The sequence below is a fragment of the Podarcis tiliguerta genome (genome assembly GCF_965153285.1).
Source record: "Podarcis tiliguerta genome assembly, chromosome: 8".
Lineage (NCBI taxonomy): Eukaryota > Metazoa > Chordata > Lepidosauria > Squamata > Lacertidae > Podarcis > Podarcis tiliguerta.
The window spans coordinates 82,370,535-82,390,034 of NC_139541.1; the positions used below are offsets into that span (position 1 = coordinate 82,370,535).

General features: G+C 45.9%; 1 protein-coding gene across 10 annotated transcripts in view; it reads left to right on the top strand.

The window, feature by feature from the left end:
• BICRA (BRD4 interacting chromatin remodeling complex associated protein) overlaps positions 1-19,500 on the top strand; it is a 98,251-nt gene that overhangs the window by 58,348 nt on the left and 20,403 nt on the right. For 4 of the 10 annotated variants that reach the window (XM_083454700.1, XM_083454704.1, XM_083454697.1 and 1 more), the window contains 5 exons: positions 12,465-12,510; positions 13,803-13,845; positions 14,309-14,374; positions 15,886-17,892; positions 19,039-19,368. In XM_083454700.1, coding sequence (XP_083310826.1) covers positions 12,470-12,510; positions 13,803-13,845; positions 14,309-14,374; positions 15,886-17,892; positions 19,039-19,368 — 2,487 coding nt within the window. In that variant the 5' untranslated portion in view covers positions 12,465-12,469. Of the gene's footprint in view, positions 1-12,464; positions 12,511-13,802; positions 13,846-14,308; positions 14,375-15,885; positions 17,893-19,038; positions 19,369-19,500 lie in introns of those variants that run through there. The other 6 variants (XM_083454701.1, XM_083454703.1, XM_083454702.1 and 3 more) reach the window with 3 other exon arrangements.

Genomic DNA, 19,500 nt, shown 5'->3' on the forward strand with positions numbered 1-19,500 from the left:
CAAGAAATATGAGCACATTGCCTCTTCAATTTCCCATGATCAAAGCTCCCCACCCCAGTAACTCGGGAGTATAGAAAGGAGGGTATTGCAAATGATGCAAAAATTGCAGTAAAGTTAGTTTGTAATAAGCAAAATCAGCACACTTTTGTAAGGATGGGAGAAAGTAAGCAACAGTGGACAAAGAAACATAATTCTGGATGGAAAAGGTAGACTGTGCCATGTCTCACCTGAAAATAACCTAACTTACTCAAATAAGGCAGGGGGATGTGCTGCCAATTAAACCACAGACTCTGCTCCCAGAGCTTTCTGTGGGAACTGGGTTTGAAAGGAACTATTTGGCAGAGAGCAGCTGAGCCAGCAAGAGCCAACTTCCTTTCTCTGGTAGTAATTATTAATGCTTTCCCCACTCTTGAGTTATTGAAGGCTTAAACATTTTGGCCTAATGTAATCTGGCTCTGATATAGCCGCAGGTACAGTTGGCTTGTTTCTGGAATGTAGAAGCTCTTGCTAAAGTACATGGGACAGCATTGAAGAAGTGTTGGCACACAATATTGCAGAAGAGTTTCAATATGAAGCAGTGAAGGATAGTTCAGCATGGAATATTGAGTGTGCTGTCATTTAGCCTTGTTAGGAACACCTCAAATAAGTGAGGGGCTCTCTTCTGCAGAACCTCCCAGATGTCAGTCCCAAGCTGCTGTAGTCTTTCTAAAACAGTTCCCTGTTGTGATTGCTTTTCATATTACATTTTAAGGCAGCAGTTGACTCTGTATGTATTTTGACAGGAAAATGAGCACAAACATACTTTTAAAATTACAGTGCACAAAACTAGCTCTGAGAGAAGACTCATGAGCTGCAGATCTGCTCCTTGAGTCTTGTCATGAAGAGGTCTTTTTATGAGCTAGTTTCATGCATAACATGACGATTCTTTCAAACAAGAGCAATCTGCCAGTTCCCATGAAACAGTGTCCTGGATTATTATAGCTACAGTTCAGTCAGCAGCTCCATAATGAACATTGGCACTAACTGATTAAAAGGTTTTTCAAGAAAGTCCATTATATCGTCTCAGAGGCCAGCTCACAAGCACCATCATGCTGTTTGCTTTGACAGTTACTGGGTTTAGGTGATAAGCAACTAATTCATACATGCATGTTCATCATATGATAACTGCAGCACCATGGTGCTTGCCTGCATGAATGGGCCATCACAGTTCTAATACCACAGGCAAAGCTCTCTAATAGCCATTTCATTTTACCAAGCAAAAACAGCAAACCCCCCCCCCCATCAACTCCCTCCCCAGCCAAAGATTCTGTTCAGTAGACTCAGCTTTTGTAGTTGCCATCAGTCTGGGTCCCACCCTCCCAGGCCAGGTAGGGAAAAGGCCTGCAAGGCAGGGAGCATGTCTCCCAGGACTCACAGCCAACCTGGCCTCTGGCCTCAGCCTCAGCTTTTGTAGCTGGAGTCAGTCAGGGCCCTGCCCTCCCAGGCCATGCGGAAAAAGGCCTGCAAGGCAGGGAACAGGTCTTTCAGAACTCATAGCTAAGAAGCATCAACATATGGCTCTGTATACATGGATAGCTATCTCTGTAATAAAAATATGTCATCCAGGTCCCAATGAATTATCTCTTACAGACAGCTAGCCTTGCTTTTGTAGGTGAGCATGACACAGAAACTCCATTTTTTGAACAACTGACCTGCCACTGCAGAGTTGTCCAAGGTTTGGCTAAACAAGAGCGTTTTGACATAAATATGGTTTCCATTATTTAACATACAATAGTGTAGTATACAAACCTCCAATGATTCATGCATCGCTATGGAGAGGGCACTTGCCTCCCCACTGATGGGTTTTCCTGGCCTAGCCTAGACATGTTTCAGACCATGGGTAGGCAACCTAAGGCCCAGGGGCCACATCTGGCCCAATCGCCTTCTAAATCCAGCCCGCAGACAGTCCAGGAATCAGCGTGTTTTTAAATGAGTAGAATGTGTGCTTATATTTAAAATGCATCTCTGGGTTATTTGTGGGGCCTGCCTGGTGTTTTTACATGAGTAGAATGTGTGCTTTTATTTAAAATGCATCTCTGGGTTATTTGTGGGGCATAGGAATTTGTTCATCCCCCCCCCCCAAAAAAAATATAGTCCGCCCCCCCCCCACAAGGTCTGAGGGACAGTGGACCAGCTCCCTGCTGAAAAAGTTTGCTGACCCCTGTTTCAGACTGTCCCCTTCCCTAACCAATTGATGATTCCTTTTTATGGCTTTTGATTCACTTCATTTCGATGTAAATTCTGACCCATTGCTCTGTATTTATTTTTTAATATTGAAGAATGAAGATGATGTAGACAACTTCTGTGCTTCACTCCATCACAGTTATCCTTTTTATTTTCCTTTTATTGATTTGTACATTCTATTGCCTTTTTGCAGCGGTAGTCATAAAAATTGGTAAACATATATTTAACAAGAGAGAGAAGTTTCTGCTCCCATTGCCCACTTCTTTTAATGGTTGTATCTGCCTCTCTGTATGTAAACACTGCCGATTGAGCTAGCTGTGCACCAGCAGTATCTTCTGCCGAAGTACCTCACACAGCTTGCCTTTGTCCCTGTGAACATGAGACATATAAGTGACCATTATGTAGTGGAATGGCTTTGTGAAGAAGAAAGAGGATGTGGCAGCTGATTTGACTGCTGTTTGGAATTGCTAGCTCCGTAAGATATAGGTCTGTGTGAACCAAGATGGGTTTGACTGCCAAAGTTTTGATTGGCTTGGAGTGAATCCATGAGAAATCTGTTGGGGTGGGGGAAGGCAGTGGTGAAGGGCCAACCACTGCCTTGCAAAGGGCTGTCTCACAAGGGAGCTTTAACAAGTATAAGAAAAGCCAGAGCTCTGCCTTGGCAAACAGAGAATTAGCGGGGGCGGGGATGCCTTGCATTTCCAGTAATGGGTATACGGCCTCGATCTTCCTCTTTATCTTCCTCAACTCATTTATTTCAAAATGCTGTATGATTATTATGCCAACTCTACTCACCTTTTTTTAAAATCCAGGCATCTCAAAAGTGTTATTTCGTATTAAGGGAAAGGAAATTCCTATGGGGATTCTTGGAGGCCTTCCTGTGCTTGTTTGAATTATACCTCAGATATAATCCGGGCCATTCCTGAACTCTGAAGCAGGATGTCCTGTGTCTAAACCATAGAGTTGGAAGGGACCCCAAAGATCATCTTGTCCAACCTCCTGCAATGCAGGAATCTCAACTAAAACCATCCAACCTCCACTGGATGATTCCTGACAAATTGAAACCCCTAGTGGAGTGGGGGGCAGCCATTTCTGGCAAGTGTATCAGAAAATCCAAGATGGTGCCATACACTATAACTTAGATGCAGCCCCACTGGGATACATAGAGTTTTGCTTGTGAGTCAAGCAGTGAGGTGGGCAGTGGCGGAAGAAGCCTCTTGGGCACCTGGGGCAGGGCAAGCTGCCTATAGGGTCGGGGTGCGTCGCACGGTGCCCATAGGGGCTGGGGATGGGCTGCAGCGTGAGGCGCCCATAGGGATGGGCAGAATTGGAGCTAGCTGTGGCGTATGTCCTGGGGGGTGCGTCGGCTTCGGTACACGTCCCAGGGGGGTGCACTGGCGGGGAGCGTCCTGGGGGTGCCCCCCACAGTGATGTCACCCCCCCCTCAGGGATGACACCTGGGGTGGACCACCCCCACCTTGCTTCGCTTCTGGAGGTGGGCCCTCGTGGAAGGAGATGCAAAAAATCCGAGTAGGTGGAACTTTCTTCTCCTCACCAGCCTGGACAGGAGTAACCTGAATATTCTCTTGCAAAGTAGTCTCTGATTCACATTAGATTTGTGTGATGATAGCCCTTCCCCAACTTGCCCCTTTGGCCCAACCTGATTTAGGAAGACTTGCTGCTTTGTCTCATTTCCCTGTATGTAGTTTTAGGAGGAGTCACAGATATATTCTCTGACATCCCTTTCTCATGCCGGTGTTGTATTTGTCCCTCTGTCCATATGTAATTGCACACTGCAGCGGAGCTGCTTGCACATAAATGTGTGCAGTGATCTCTAGACACTTGGCTGGGTTCCAGGGACCAAGAAGGCAAAATAAGTTTTAAAGAGGGGTTCAAGCTGAACAGGTTAGAGAAGCATTGCTCTCAGTCTGCTGTGTCAAGAATCAAGCTGCCCTGCGATGTCCACAGGGCGGGTAGGAGTGGCTACATCAGGAATGAAGAGCTGTAGCCCTCTGGGTGTTGTTGGACTACAATGCCCATCAGCCTCAGCCAGCATGACCATAAGTAAGATACAGTATTTGGAGGCCACAGGTCCTACCTAGATGATGACACATATCTCAAGTTTCTGTGACTCAAGGTCATATTTGTGGAGAGGGGTACTTGCTCACTTGTGGAGTACATGCTTTATATGCATAAGACCTCAGGTTCAGTCTTTGCTACCTGTAGTTAGAAAGGATCTTTGGTAGCAGGACTGAAGAAATGCCTTTGCTTGAGATCTTAGAGAGCTGAGCTTCTTCCAGTCAGAGTAGACAGACATCACTGGCCTAGATGGGATGAGTGATCTCAGTATAAAACAACTTCATGTTATGTGGAAAGGAGATTTTGAAGTCTTGGAGGTAGCCTAAAGTGTCCCAATCTACCTCTGCAGGTTTAAAAACCCATTGTGGTGCCTTCTTCAATGAATAGGATATGAAAGTGTTTTCTTTCTTCTTTTTGACGTCCTTTTAAATATTTAAAAGCGTTTTGAAAGATTCCTTTTAATCTTTTTCTTTTGGTTAAACAATGTCCATTCCTTCTCCTTGTGTCATGTTGCCATGTACAGCACTAATTTAAAATCCCTTACCATTTTGTTCTGTTTCATGAACAGCCAAAAGAAAAATGTTTGAGGAACTTTATGCTCCCACCAAGATCTCTATCCCTGAGTGCTTTACTTCATGCCCTGCATGGTATCTACTTACTTCATTACCTGAATGCGGAGCAATGTAGGCCTTTGCTTTCTTGGATGAAATCAGTGTTAAGGGTTCTCAAGCACAGTGGAGTAATGTTCTTCCCTTTAGGTATTTCCCTGGCTCCAGCTGGAAGAGTTGCAGTTTGCCTTGTGCTAAAATAATACTTTGGTAAATTCATGGAGAGGTTTTATCACTGGCTACATGTCACAGTGGGACGTGGGTGGCGCTGTGGGTTAAACCACAGAGCCTAGGACTTGCCGATCAGAAGGTTGGCGGTTCGAATCCCCGCAACGGGGTGAGCTCCCGTTGCTCGGTCCCTGCTGCCGCCAACCTAGCAGTTCGAAAGCATGTCAAAGTGCAAGTAGATAAATAGGTACCACTCCAGCGGGAAGGTAAATGGCATTTCCGTGTGCTGCTCTGGTTTGCCAGAAGCGGCTTAGTCATGCTGGCAACATGACCCGGAAGCTGTACGCTGGCTCCGTCAGCCAATAAAGCGAGATGAGCGCCGCAACCCCAGAGTCAGCCACGACTGGACCTAACGGTCAGGGGTCCCTTTACCCTTACCGTACATGTCACAGTGCCTATATACTACCCAGCACTAGCACCATCTTTGAGGGGCCTTGGGTGTTTGGGCACCCACAAAATTTCTACTGTGGGTGCCCACCCTTCATGTCATGCATGTGCTGCTCAGCCTCCACCTACCGCCACTGCCTGCTGTCTTCTCGCTGGTTGCACCCATGCTTTCCTGCCCAACCCCTGATGCCTGCTTTTCTCTGGCCTCCCTTTTCCTCTCCTATGGTGCTGGCGCGAGGGCATGGAGGAAGGGGGGGAGGCAGGAGTTTTTGCCTCAAGCAGCAAAACATCCTGGGGCAGCCCTGATACCACATCCATGAGTAATACATGCTGCTTCTGAACAGCATCAGCGCACAAGCAGCAAGAGGGTGCAAGCACCAGAAGTTACAAGAAAGGGAATTCTGACTAAGCATACAGAAAAACTTTCTGACAGCGAAAGCAGTTTGACAGTGGAATGGTCTCCCTTGGGAGCAGTGGCGTAGCGTGGGGGGTGAAGGGGGGTCGGCCGCACCAGGCGCAACATCTTGGGGGGGGGGCGCTCGCACTCGCAGCTCTCTGCCCCTACCTCGCTCACTCACTCTCTCTCACAGCAGTGCTGGCTGTGCCAATCCGATCCGAGCCGCCGGGTCACCGCCCACTGTGGAGGGGAGGGTGCCAGGCGTGCGGTGCGGTGCGGAGAGAGAGCGAGGGACTATCTGGGGGAGGGACAGTGCAGCGGGGGGGGGGGGTGCAAATTACTTGCCTTGCCCCGGGTGCTGACAACCCATGCTACACCACTGCTTGGGAGGTTGTGGACTCTCATACCTTAGAGGTCTTTAAGCAGAGGCTGGATGGCCACCTGTCATGGATGCTTTAGCTGTGATTCCTGCATTTCAGGGCATTGGACTAGATAGCCCTTGGGGTCCCTTCGAATTCTACAAATTCTATGGGTACACTTTACTGGGGCTGGGGGACCAGCTAAGGAGACATCCCATTACTATGAAGAGAAATGCTGCAGCTAAATTGTAGGTCATGCCTGAGGATATTTATATAAACATTTTCCTGTGGATCTGTTTTCCAGGCAGTGTTGGAACAGAGCAAGACACCTTCTAAACAGTGTGTGCTTGTGCAGTTAAATTAGAACTTTTAGTATGAGAGACAAATAAGCATGGATCTCTCTCTGTGACATGCTCTCTCAAAAATTATGTGTGCCCTGCCTCTGAATATCAGTTTCTGGGAAGCAACAACAGGAAAGGACTATTGCTTTCACGTCTTGGAGACATTTGGCTGTTCACTGTGGGAAATGGGATGCTGGAGAGCCAGCATGGTGTAGTGGTTAAGAGCGGTGGACTCGTAATCTGGTGAACCGGGTTCGCGTCTCCGCTCCTTCACATGCAGCTGCTGGGTGACCTTGGGCCAGTCACACTTCTCTGAAGTCTCTCGGCCTCACTCACCTCACAAAGTGTTTGTTGTGGGGGAGGAAGGGAAAGGAGAATGCTAGCCACTTTGAGACTCCTTAGGGTAGTGATAAAGCGGGATATCAAATCCAAACTCTTCTTCTTCTGGACTAGATACGTAGGTTTTTGGTCTGATGCAGCAGAGCTCTTTCTATGTTGCTACTGTTGCTTTAAGCTAGGGGCTGAAATGCTTCCACCTTCATTGCATTTAAACTTCAAAATAACATTTCCCAGCGATCTATTCCCTTACCACTCCCCCATGTGAACAATCTTGTTTGTTTCATTTGTATCTCATCCTTTCTCCAAGGAGCTCAGGGCAGCATATATGGAATTTTCTTACTTTTTATCTTTGCAACTTCCCCATGAGGTTGGCTGAACTGAGAGAGAGTGATTTGCCCAAGGCTATCCATTGAGATTTCTTCTGTTCTATAAGCTGGTCATAGAGCTTGTTCTATTTCTAGCAGTAGTGACTAATCTATGCCCTTCTCCCAGATGTTGTTGGACCAACTCCCATAATCCCTGATTTATTGGCCATGCTGGCTTGGGCTGATGGGAGTTGGAGTCCAACAATCTGGTGGAACCACAAGCTAGCCACCCCAATTTGCATAGTGTGTTTTCTCTTTTATGTATATAGCTTGCTACCATCCTTTTCAGATTATGTGACCTTTCGATTCGTTCCTTGGTCCAGATTTCTATTAAAGTGGTTTGTGGGAGTTTGAGCTGAGGCCTGACAGTTAACCTGGAAAGTGTTCATGATGTTCTATGAGAACATTTCACAAGAGGAAGATGATAATACTAGATTAATGACTTTTGAGCCTTGCAATTCTTTTATGTTATCGGAATGGTGCAGCACAAGCCAACAATAGCACTGACTTAGTTTCACTGCTCCATTAACATGAAATCTCTGCTTAGGTGGGATTCCCCACAAGATGGGAGAAGGGAGCTTGGCTTCAGTGGACCATGTGGTCATGGATTCCTCAGCAAAACATCTCTCCCTTTTACATAGCAGCTCCTCCAGTCACCTTGTTGTATTTTGACCGCTTGCCCGCTGTGAGTTGTAGTGGCTAGAAGCAGCGGCATTTCGGAGGTGAGAGACAGCACCTTCCAAAAGGCTATGCAGGACAGAGATGGAACTCAACAGGCTGGCAGTGTAGGAAGCCTGCGGCAAATTAGTTGTGGCAGCAGGAGCAAAGGCACTATTGCAATATGTTACTTGGAGAAGAGGGGTAAAGAGAGGACAGTATGTGGATCTGTTTGGTGCAGCCTGGAAGGATAACAGGAAAGCTTTCCTGTGCATTGTAGGGACCAGTATGCAGTGTGGCTGTCTGCTGCATGGATTTTTACGCAAGACAGCTCTGGTGGTGAACTTTTATTTTGTTTTTTTATAACTTCCGTATTTTACCACTGGGGAAATGCTTGTAAAAGTTCTTGTCTGTTGCAAGAAGGTGTGTGGTGTATATGATATGCTAGTGCTGTCTGAGTTCTTTAGGATTTGAAAGAGCTTTTTTGCAGTCTTCCAGTTAATGAAACAGAGAATCCACAAATTTGGGCTACTTGAATAGCCAGCCAGAATGTGTGGTCACCCTAAGCCTGTCATTTTCCCAGCTTGAGGAGGCATTGGATTTTTACTCTGATGTTGCACTGAGCTTTGCTGTTCAGCACAGTTCATGAAGGATTCTCTCTGAGCTCAGGGGGAAAATGGGAGTTTGTCCCTGTTAGGCTGCACTTCACAGGTACTCTTGCTGCAATGACAATCCTGTGCTCTCCTCACTAACTCCTAGCTTAGAAGGGCAGGGCTTTTCATGCTCACCACGTTTTGGAGAGACACTTTCTCCATGGCAAGCAAATATGTGGACCCCCGAGTGAAACTGTTTTCAAAGTTTCTTTCTGCAGCATCCAGGAGAAGGAGCTGTGATCTGTTGATTTACTAAGTGGACATGCCTTTGAGAAGCTCATGAATAAATGCAACTATCAAGCTGCCATTTTTATAGATATTTTTTTTTCCAAATAAGTCTTTTTCAGAAACAAGAAAATTAATATTCCTCCAGGGATGGCCTGGATTCTTTGACCTTGCAAAGCTCTGAAAATCCAAGCTACAGAATTTAGAGGAATTTTTCTCTCCACCTTCCAACTGTGAAATACCTGTGGCCTTCTGATAATGTTACTCATTCACTAGAGATTGCAGGGAGGGAAGATATAGGGAAGCTCCATGTCGTATTTCTCAATAATAATACCTGGGATTTTCAAAATCATTGTCAAAATGATCTTTGTAACAAAGGGTTGTGTATAGTTTACAGGAAGTACAATAGGAGTGGAACATATTTGCTGTTTGTGTGCTTATAAAATAAAGCAAAAATCTATGCTATGAGGCAGGCCTCCTTGGCTAACTTAGCCCTCCAAGGCCCATAGCAAGTGTACCCATCTGCCCCCCTCCCTGCATGAGCCTGCCCAAGGGCCACACCCCTCCCCAGCTATGCACCCCATCAGTGTTTTTGCCTGGCTGGAATGTGTCCTTAAGGCTCTGATAATGACTTCTGGTTTTCTGGATAGAGAGGTGTGTGTGTGTCGAAACTAGTCTCTGGTAAAAATTACACTAATTACTGCACCCACTTTTGCCTCTAGCCACACCCACCATGTGGATGTGGCTCCCAGAAGGTTGCCCAGAGGGGAATGTGGCCCTTGAGCTGAAAAATATTTCTGACCTCATTCCAACATCCCAGAAAACCTCAACTGCCCATGATGCCCCATGGCACACGTCCTGCAAGCCCAGAATGTCTTGCCTGCACACTGTTAACTGTGTTCCAGTAGACATCGCTGCCAAATGAAGTGTGAACCAACTCTTGATTAGATTACTAAACAGGTCCTGCTGGTAAGATTTTGACTTAAACACTCCAAGGCACAGAGCTGTCAATAAAATGTGAATGTTTCATTTAGAACATGCACATAGCATTGACGGTCATCTGTTTATATCTCTGTGGCCAAATGCAGACAGTGGGAAAGGCTTCTCGAAGGAGATTTGCTTTACTTTTTGAATTTGGGTCCATTCCCATGGGAGCATCCCACTGCTACCTGCCTTTGTTTGTCACTTGCAAAACAGCCTATATGGTAAATCCTGGCTTTGGCTCCACAGTCTTGAGTAGTTCAAGCTAGCAAGTTGTTGCACTCACAACAGTTTGCTGCTAGGAAACCTGAGGTCTCAGAACCTGAAGAATCACTGAGAGAGTTGAGCAGTCCCTCCTGTATATGGTCAGACAGTAATTTATGGGGAGTAATTAAGCACATTCAATAGAAGTGTGTTTAACCGAATGCTCTAGGTTTTTTCCCCTCTTGCACTTTCACCGAACGAAAAATCTGTCTTTCAGCTCTGCTGAAACGCAGGGATTTGTTTTCTGTTGCTTTCCTGGCCTGCATCCAGCCAGTGTTGTTCAAATTCAGAGACGTCCCAGCAATTCTGTTATGTGTTTACAGCCGTCTCCATTGGGGAACTACCATGTGGTCACCATGCATGCTGGAGAGGATGTTTGCTATGCTGTATGCTTGGATATCGGCCGCTCTTGTACTCTGCTAGTCGGCTCACTCAGTGCTAAAAGGATATTGGATCCAGTGATCAGACTTGAATGGGCCTGTTGCATAGTTGCATTGATTCTCTGCAGAACTCTAAGTGGTTGGGAATTCCCAAGGAAACCCGGGAGGTCCTTTCTGGAATTGACAGAAAGGATGCTCACTAAACAGGAAAACCCACTCGATCTGTGACCTCTCTCTCTCTCTCTCTCTCTCTCTCTCTCTCTCACACACACACACACACACACACACACTTCTTTTACTCTTTAAATGCAGGAGTTGTCTTTCTGCTTACATGAAGAGCGTTGAGCTTATAAGCAAGGGGTTTCTTTTTCCCTGTCCCCAGTCCTGTTTAACTTGGATGGGCAAAGCTGGCAACAGCAAATGATTCAGGCTTCTCCAATTTTTGATACCTGCAGCAGAAATACTCCCACCCCAGGAAAGAATCCAAAGGAATCATTTGAAGGAAAGGCCACCAAGCCTCTTCTGGGATATAGTTGCACTTCTTCAGTTTCCTTCTGCAAATCCAGGAAATATCCAAATGAATTTTGCACAAAATGTCTCTTGAGCCCTCAGCCTCTTGGCAACCAAAGCTGTTAACCTGCAGATTATTCAAAATTGTACAGATTTTCCAAATTTTCTAGTCAGATTTTCAGTGTGAGAGTTGAATTCACATTTTAATGCAAAATTGGGCATCTCTTTGGTAGTAAATAATTACAAATTATCTTCAGCGGCCAAACATTAACTGTTAAACACTTAGTATCATTGCAAGTTACCTATCAAATGTCACCAGATACTAAATACTAGAAAACCACTGTCAAATATTGAAATAAAATGTTATCCCTCATCAAATATCCATTTTAAACACTCCACAAACAGTGTTAGAAACTGAGATATGAAAGCTAGGAGCTAAATGGCATCTTAAACCTAGGTTATGGGCATAGCAACGGAATGTCTAGGTGTGCTTTTTTATAACAAGAATACCAAGCTGAAAATGAAGGAACTGCAGCTAAAATATTATGTTCATTTTTCATATGGTCTAGTCCTTCCCCTGCTCACCCCCTAATATTCTTCTCTTCTCCAGTCTTCAGAGATTAGATGAAAGTGGGGAGGCAGAAAAAGGTCCTCCTTTCCTTCCATTCTGCAGTTTTAATCTGAAATCTTAGGCGCAGTACTGCATCCAGAGCTCAGAAACTGCTTGCTCTAATGAAATTCCCTGTCGCAAAATGCCCCTAGAACAATGGGAGTTTCAAAAACTGTTCACAAGTATTTGAGCATTTAGAGAATATTTGCTGTTGTCAACATTTACAAAGGAGGATTGTGAGAAACAAGGGTGGTTTTTTTAAAAATCTCTGTTCAAAACCATGCTTGTCAGTTGTGCTAAAACAAGAGTGCCTTGAGTTCAGCTGGGAGATCAAAGCTTGACCAGCAGAATTACCTGATAGACTTAATTCTTCCTATTTTATTCCGTAAATTGAAAAAAGAATATATCTATGACTTCTTAATATGTGTCGGGAGTGTTAATGGAGTGTGGTGGATTGTTTTCTTTGCTTGGTATGCTAATATCCCAACATGCTAACATTGGTATCCCAAAAACATTGCATTGGTTCTGTGGCAAAGACCAGCAATAGGCTTGGGACTAGACTTTCCATAGAGACGTTGGGTGCTAATGCACCTAACAAAATATGGGGATACAGTTAATGCTTTCAGCTCCAGAGAGTTGTGAATGTCAGAAGCAGGTTTAGAACATTCTCAGTTTGCAGTTCAAGGTTAAGGCCAAGTGCCCAAGCGCTTCCAAAATCTTGGAGCCAGCATTAAATGGACTGGGAAGGAAGTGTTTGCAGAGCTGCAGAACTGAGGGCTTGGTGTCGAAAGGAGCACTTCGCTAGCATGTCACATGTCGTTACATGATCGTAACACATTCTCTAACCTTTCCTTTCAGTTGACATGGATGATGAAGATGGCCGGTGCTTGCTAGATGTAATTTGGTAAGTATTTTCCCTTTGCCCATGAAAAGCGCGTCCTCTCTTGTGGCAAAAGGGTTTCAGAAACGGAACATTCCATTACAGATATTTTTGTTCTCTAGCTTAGCAAGCACTGTACCTTTCAACCATGCTTGGTTCAAAATCTTGGAGCCCCTCTACGTGACTGCTGCCTTGACAACTGTTGCTGCCTGTCTTTGGTGGAACACATGCCGCTTGGCCTGTTCTTGATCTTTATAGAGGATGCGCAGCTAGAACCAGAAGCTTTCTCATTAAATCTGGCAGTCAGAGCTACATGAGGCTTCTCCAGAAAGAGAAAGTTGCTGTTACAGAACAATTGGCAAAATAAATGATGTTTTAGACCACGGATGGGGAGCTTCCACCCCATGAGCCAAATTAGGCTGATGAGGCCATTTCCCTCCAGCCGCACCAACTTATGGGATGGGAGCCACTCCCTACTGAAAGCAGGCAGAAATCTTAGTAGCTGTGGCTTGAATTCAAGCTGACGCTAGAAAGGAAAGGTTTAAAGTACAATGATTGAGCATGGTCCTGCCTTTTTCCCTTTAAGGTTCTTACCTATTGTCATATTGGAAGGTGGGAAGAGCTGTGCATGGAGGGTGGGCCAGTTTTCTGGATCTTGCCCACCAATCAGATCCAGTTCCTCAGCCCAGTATTGGACAGTAAATAGGTTTATTACAGCCACAGACCAATGTAAGTTTATAAATAACATAATAAGAAAACCCAAGATTCATGGGGGAGCCAAGAGAAAAATTAATTTAAGATCTGCTTGAGACATAGCTGTCAACTTTTCCCTTTTCTTTCAAGGAATCCTATTTGGAATAAGGGAATTTCCCTTAAAAAAGGGGGAAAGTTGACAGCTATGGCTTGAGACCAGGGGGAAAAAAATGGTTTAGTAACGTAAGAAGAATAATTACTTAAAAAGTAGAATTTCAGTGGGCCATCCACTGGGTCTTGCAAATTTCAGATAGCCTTGTGCCAATAATACTTAGCACTGACATATGATAACCATTACATTCTATTCTATAAGGACCATGTAAATAGATTTTAGACATGGCTTGGTAATTAAGATCCTGAATAGAAAGGGAATACAAATGCGTTTGAGGACAGAAGAAGTGGAACCAAAACCAAGAAACCATTGGAATCCCCCACCCACCCCCACCAACATATTGATAAGGATAGGTATAGGCTCATTTGTCTGCTTTGGTACATAAATAACAGCATAGCCCTTTACATGTTTACTTGTAAGTAAATTTCCTATGTCATTTCTCCCCCCCCAGTGATCCTCAGGCATTGAACGATTTTTTACATGGATCTGAAAAGGTGAGGACTTGCTCTTCTGTATGTTTCTTTAAATGCTTATGTTGATGCATGGCTAATTAACAAATCAAAAAGCCTCCAACTTAAGTTACCTTTGGCTTGTATGTCTACAATGAAAGAAGTGACACAGAGAACAGAGGTGGTGCCAATCCTAGAAATGAAATGCAGAGGGCACAGTTCTGCCAGTTGTTTTCTCTGAGACCTTTGAGGAATGAAGAATAAATGCAGTTAGAAAAAGATTTAGTAGTTACCTACGACAATTTACTTAATTTCTAATTCAAAGCAAAACCATTCCACCAAGTTCCTAGGAAGAAACCAGGCCACTGAAAGGAAGTTACCCAGTGCCTTGGTCCGTGAATGAAGTGGTGCCCCTTTGTTTTTCCATTTCGTGTCAGTCTGACTCCTTGAACACTGTCAAGCTTAAATTTACATTCACATACAGTAATTTAAATCTTTTAAATTACAGATTGACAGTGATGATCTCTTGGACAACACAGGAGATGCAGCCAGTGCCTTCTTTGAGGGTGCTGGGGTATGTATTTCTCACCTCATTTTTACAGCACAGTTTATATCACTTTTAGAAACATCATGTCCTTTCTTTTACACATTTATCATTTTCATAATGCTCAATGCATGATGAAGCTCTACAAGTTGTAATGTTGCATTTCCACCATGGTGAGCACACACAATAGCAAAAAAAAGGCAAGCTGAACATAGGAAGGCGAACAGGCTCTGCTAATGTCTTAGACACCTGATAAAATGGTTAAAATGCCACAGAAAGGCAATAATGTGCCATCCTGGCTGCGTTCCCTTTATTGTTAAACAGAAGTGTATATAGGTGTTTGTACAAGGAGGCAGAGTAAGAGCAAAACTGATAGGAGTGGAAACCTCATTTCTCTCATGTCATCAGAAAAAAATCTGCATGTTCTACATTTGATTCCGAGCCTGGCATTTGTACGTGTGTTGTAATGAAACAGACAAAATAATTGAAAAGTATATTTTACTTTAGCCAGTTCTACAGAAAATGCAGAGGCTGAGGTGTCAAAGAAAGAGGGATCAGTGTAAGGAAAATTGTCCTAGAGACTCTTCATAGCCCTAATCAGTCTCCTGTGTGATATTCCTTATGTAGCTTCAAGAGTGATTTGATTTCACCCACACAGTTACTGGCACTGGGCACAATGGATGGTAGCAGCTCAGTGCTAGGATTTGTGTGATCAGCCCACATTTATTTTGAACCATTTGCTTGGAATGTTGGTTGTCTCTGGGTCTCACATTTGCTGTTCTCTTGCTGTCCTCTTCTGTCCGGATGCTTTGTTCTGCTCTGTGGGGAGGGTCTGATCACGGTGATCAGCTTAGTAAAGGTTGGAGGGTTGCAAAAGCTTGGGAAAGATTTCTTTCAGAACGAGGTCAAGAACTTCCATTTGTGTGCCTTGGGAACCTGGATACTGAAGTGCTTTTGTCTTATACCAGATGTTTTGTTGCAAGGTCTGATATAAGGCAGAAAATGCTTACCACCCTTTGTCCAGCATAAGCAGCAGTCAATAGGGTATGTGTGCACTGTAATAATGTATATTAAGGGCTGATCTAGGGAAATCTATGGTTGCATCTCCTAACTCCACCCCCACCCCCAAAACACACCTTTTTGCTTAAAAGCCCTTTGGCAAGGAAGGCAAATTTGGATTAGTGTCACTGAGGAGGGTTTTAAAAAAAAATCTACTCCTGCACTGTTTTCCAGCTTAAATCGCCTTCATCAAAGTGGTCTAGCTTTGTGGAGGGACAGGTACTTGCATGTGTGTGCTTTTTCACTTCTGTGGCTAACAGCAATTGGGAGGGCAGTTTAAATTTGAGAAGTAGCATGGAGGAAGGAGTTAAACCGTGTCTAATTTGGCCCAAAAAAATTAAAACCAAGAAGGTGCTGTTCCATAGCACCTAGAAAAAAGGCATAAACTGTTGAGCACAGAAAAATATAAAAATTCTGTTTTATTTCTATCACTGAAAGCTTACTTTTTTTCTCTGTGTGCTTAATCTTTACTCTTTTTTTAGCTGCACGTACAAGAAACCTCTGGCAATCATCTGAGCACTGAACAGAGCCAGCCCACAACAAGTGTTGACTTAGACTTCCTGGAAGATGACATCCTGGGGTCACCTTCAGGGGGCGGGGCCAACCTACAGAACTCAGACCAGCCCTGTGACATTCTCCAGCAGAGCCTGCAGGAGGCAAACATCACTGAGCAGACTCTGGAGGCAGAGGCAGAACTGGATCTGGGGTCTTTTCAGCTCCCTACGCTTCAGCCAGTTGTCCACACTGCCTCTGATGTCACACCACAGATTTTCTCTGGTGGAGCTGACCTTATTGGACTGCAGCAACCTGCAGTCTTGACTCATCAAGCATTGGTGCAGCAGTCAGTTGGAGCCGATGTTGTCAACAAGGCCATCAGCGTGCAACCTTTCCTCCAGCAAGTTGGCTTGGGAAACGTCACCATACAGCCCATTTCCAACCTTCAAGGGTTGCCAAATGGGAGTCCCAGTGGAGCGCTGGGCATTGGGCAGATTCAAGTGGTTGGCCAGCAAGTGATGGCGATTAACCAATCTGCTCAGCAGATCATCGCTAAGCAAGTTCAGTCTTCCCAAGTGGCCACCATGCCAGTTGGAAGTTACATCACTCAGACAGCAGCAGAACAGCAACAGGTCACCCTTACTTCGGCTGGGGTGTCTCCCCAGAATGCAGGCCTTGTCATCCAGAAGAACCTCCCAGCAGTAGCCACCACAACGCTGAATGGAAGCTCCATGTTTGGGAGTGTATCTGCCTCACAGGGCTCCCAGCCTCTGACAGTCACGTCAAACTTGAGCAGCCCGCTGGTACAGGCCCAAAACGTGATCATTCACCGGACACCCACACCAATTCAACCCAAGCCCCCAGGAGTCCTCCAGCAGAAGTTGTATCAGATCACCCCTAAAACATTTTGCCCCAACAATGCTACCCTTACCATCCAGAACGAGGCTGCCCTCCAACAACAGAAGGCCCAGCAGAACCTAACATTTATGGCAGGCAAGGCTGGGCAAAATGTGGTGCTCTCTGGATTCCCCCCGGGTCTGCCTGCCAACATGTTCAAGCAGCCCCCACCACAGCAGCAGGCCCTTAGCAAACCCATGAGTGTCCACTTGCTGAATCAAGGCAGCAGTATTGTTATCCCAGCGCAGCATGTCCCCCAGGCAATGCTACAGGGTCAAAACCAGTTCCTTCTCCCGGGGCAGCTCACCGGCACTTCGGCAGTCCAGATTCCCCAACAGCTGTCAGCCTTGCAGGCTAATATGGGTGGCCAGATCTTAACCACCTCGCATCCTAGTGGGCAGACTCACATCATCACCAGCCAAGGGCCTGGCGGGCAGCTAATAACGAATCAAGCGCTGCCTGCCCAAATCCTCACCAATCAAAACCTGGCAAGCCAATTAAACCTGGGGCAGGTACTGACGTCGCAGAATGCACACGGCACTGCCCACATCCTCTCTGCTCCTATCCAGTTGCAACCTGGACAGGTTGGCCAGCCGACACTCTTCCAGATGCCTGTCTCTCTCGCTGGTAGCCTGACAACTCAGAGTCAGCCCACCATCACAGCCTCCCTGGCCAGCGGTGCCATTAATCAGACAGGCCAGACTGTTATCCAAGGAGTCACCCTGCCTAACCAAGTGGCTATGTTGAATGCCACCGAGAACCTCAACCAAACTGTGACCATCCAAGCACCCCCTAGTGCCAGCAGCCAGAGCCCAGGTCTCATTCAGCCACAGCCGACCTCCAGCACCAACCTGCTGCCAAGCAGCGACCAAGCCAACATATTAACCGTCCAGTCCACTTCCCAGTCCTCGGCTCCTTCCCAGCTTCAGCTGAATGTACAGCAGCAAACTCCGCCGCCTCAGCAGCCAGCACAGCTACCCGTGACTTCGCAGCCCAGTCCCAGCTTGGTGGCATCTAGTCCTGAAAAGATTATCTTGGGCCAGGCAGCTGCTGGAACCATCATCTCCCAGGATTCTATGCAGATGTTCCTGCAGCAGGCAAGTGAAAGGTTTCCTAGAATTACAGCTAGTTTGCTTAGTTTGTTCTCTCTGTCCGTGCATGTTCCAGCTTATTAAGGAAATATTAACTGATAACGTCAAGGAAGTTGTGTGGCCATTACTCCATTAAATCATTAAGTAGGTTTATGTCAGTTTCCTAATATATTCACATATGATAAATTGTTATGATAAAATTCAAATTTCCCAGCTGTAGAACTGAGATTGAGTAATCGCTGTGGACATCTAGCCCTATTCCACCCCAAAGAATAACAATATAGGTGTTTGTTTGTTTGTTTCCACCTGAATCAAATGTCCACAGTTTGGCTGCTCACAGGAAGGCAGGAGAACAGTTTGTGTGTTTTTGCTATTCATGTGGCACTGTTGTGAACTAAAGGTAAAGGGACCCCTGACTGTTAGGTCCAGTTGCGGATGACTCTGGGGTTGCGGCGCTCATCTCACTTTATTGGCCAAGGGAGCCGGCGTACAGCTTCCGGGTCATGTGGCCAGCAGGACTAAGCTGCTTCTGGCAAACCAGAGCAGCTCACGGAAATGTCGCTTACCTTCCCGCTGAAGTGGTACCTATTTATCTACTTGCACTTTGACGTGCTTTTGAACTGCTAGGTTGGCAGAAACAGGGACCGAGCAACGGGAGCTCACCCCGTCGCAGGGATTCGAACCACCAACCTTCTGATCGGCAAGGCCTAGGCTCTGTGATTTAGACCACAGCGCCACCCGCGAAGTAGTAGTGAAGATAATTCTGTGATTAAAAATAGTATTCTGCAAGTGGGCCCAGACCCCTGTTTGAATGTGAAGTGTAGGTTATATGGCTTCCATTGAATGTGAGCCTCATATATCACAAAGGAGCTTGCTTGCTTCCTTCTTTGCCCTAAAAGCAAATTCTTTGAAACTCGGCGTCAGGCGTGACCTTCTGCATATTCTTTATTTTTGTGTCTTTCACATTACGAGTTGCCGAGAGGGGAAGTGGGGGCTCTGAGAATTTAGGATGCAATTCTAAGGCCGTGTCTGCTTGGGGGAGCGAGACTCAGAGCATGTGCATACACAGTCATCAGCATTGACAAATAGTGGGTGGTAGAAGCAGGTAGTTATCATAAATGTGGTCCATGCTAAATCTCTTGGAAATTTCAGAAGGATCGGAGCCAGCAGCAGCAGCAGCAACAGCAACAGCAGCAGCAGCAATTTTATTCACCAGCCCTGAAAATGCAGCAGGAGAGCAGTATGAACGAATCCACAGTACCTCCCCACCTGCCTATGCCTCTGCCCATCTACAGCATAGCCACCACCGCCCTCAGCACCACAAGCAGTGTCCCAGCCTCGGTGATAGTCAGCAGCGGCGTAGGCGCAGCCCTGCAGCCGCCTGCCAGCCGAGAGCTGAGCCAGAACCACAACCTGCCGCCGGTGGAGTCCAAAGTACCTCAGTTCTCAGCCGGCCCTCCCCAGCAGGCAATGGCTTGCCAGGTAGCCCCTTACCTGTTTGCAAATCCACAAAGTCGCCTCGCTTTGGCCTGTCCTCCTGCCTTGAGCCCTTCTGTCTAACATGTCTGGCCATTCTTAGTCTCCCCTTCAGCTTCCTGCTTTCTCCTGCACATT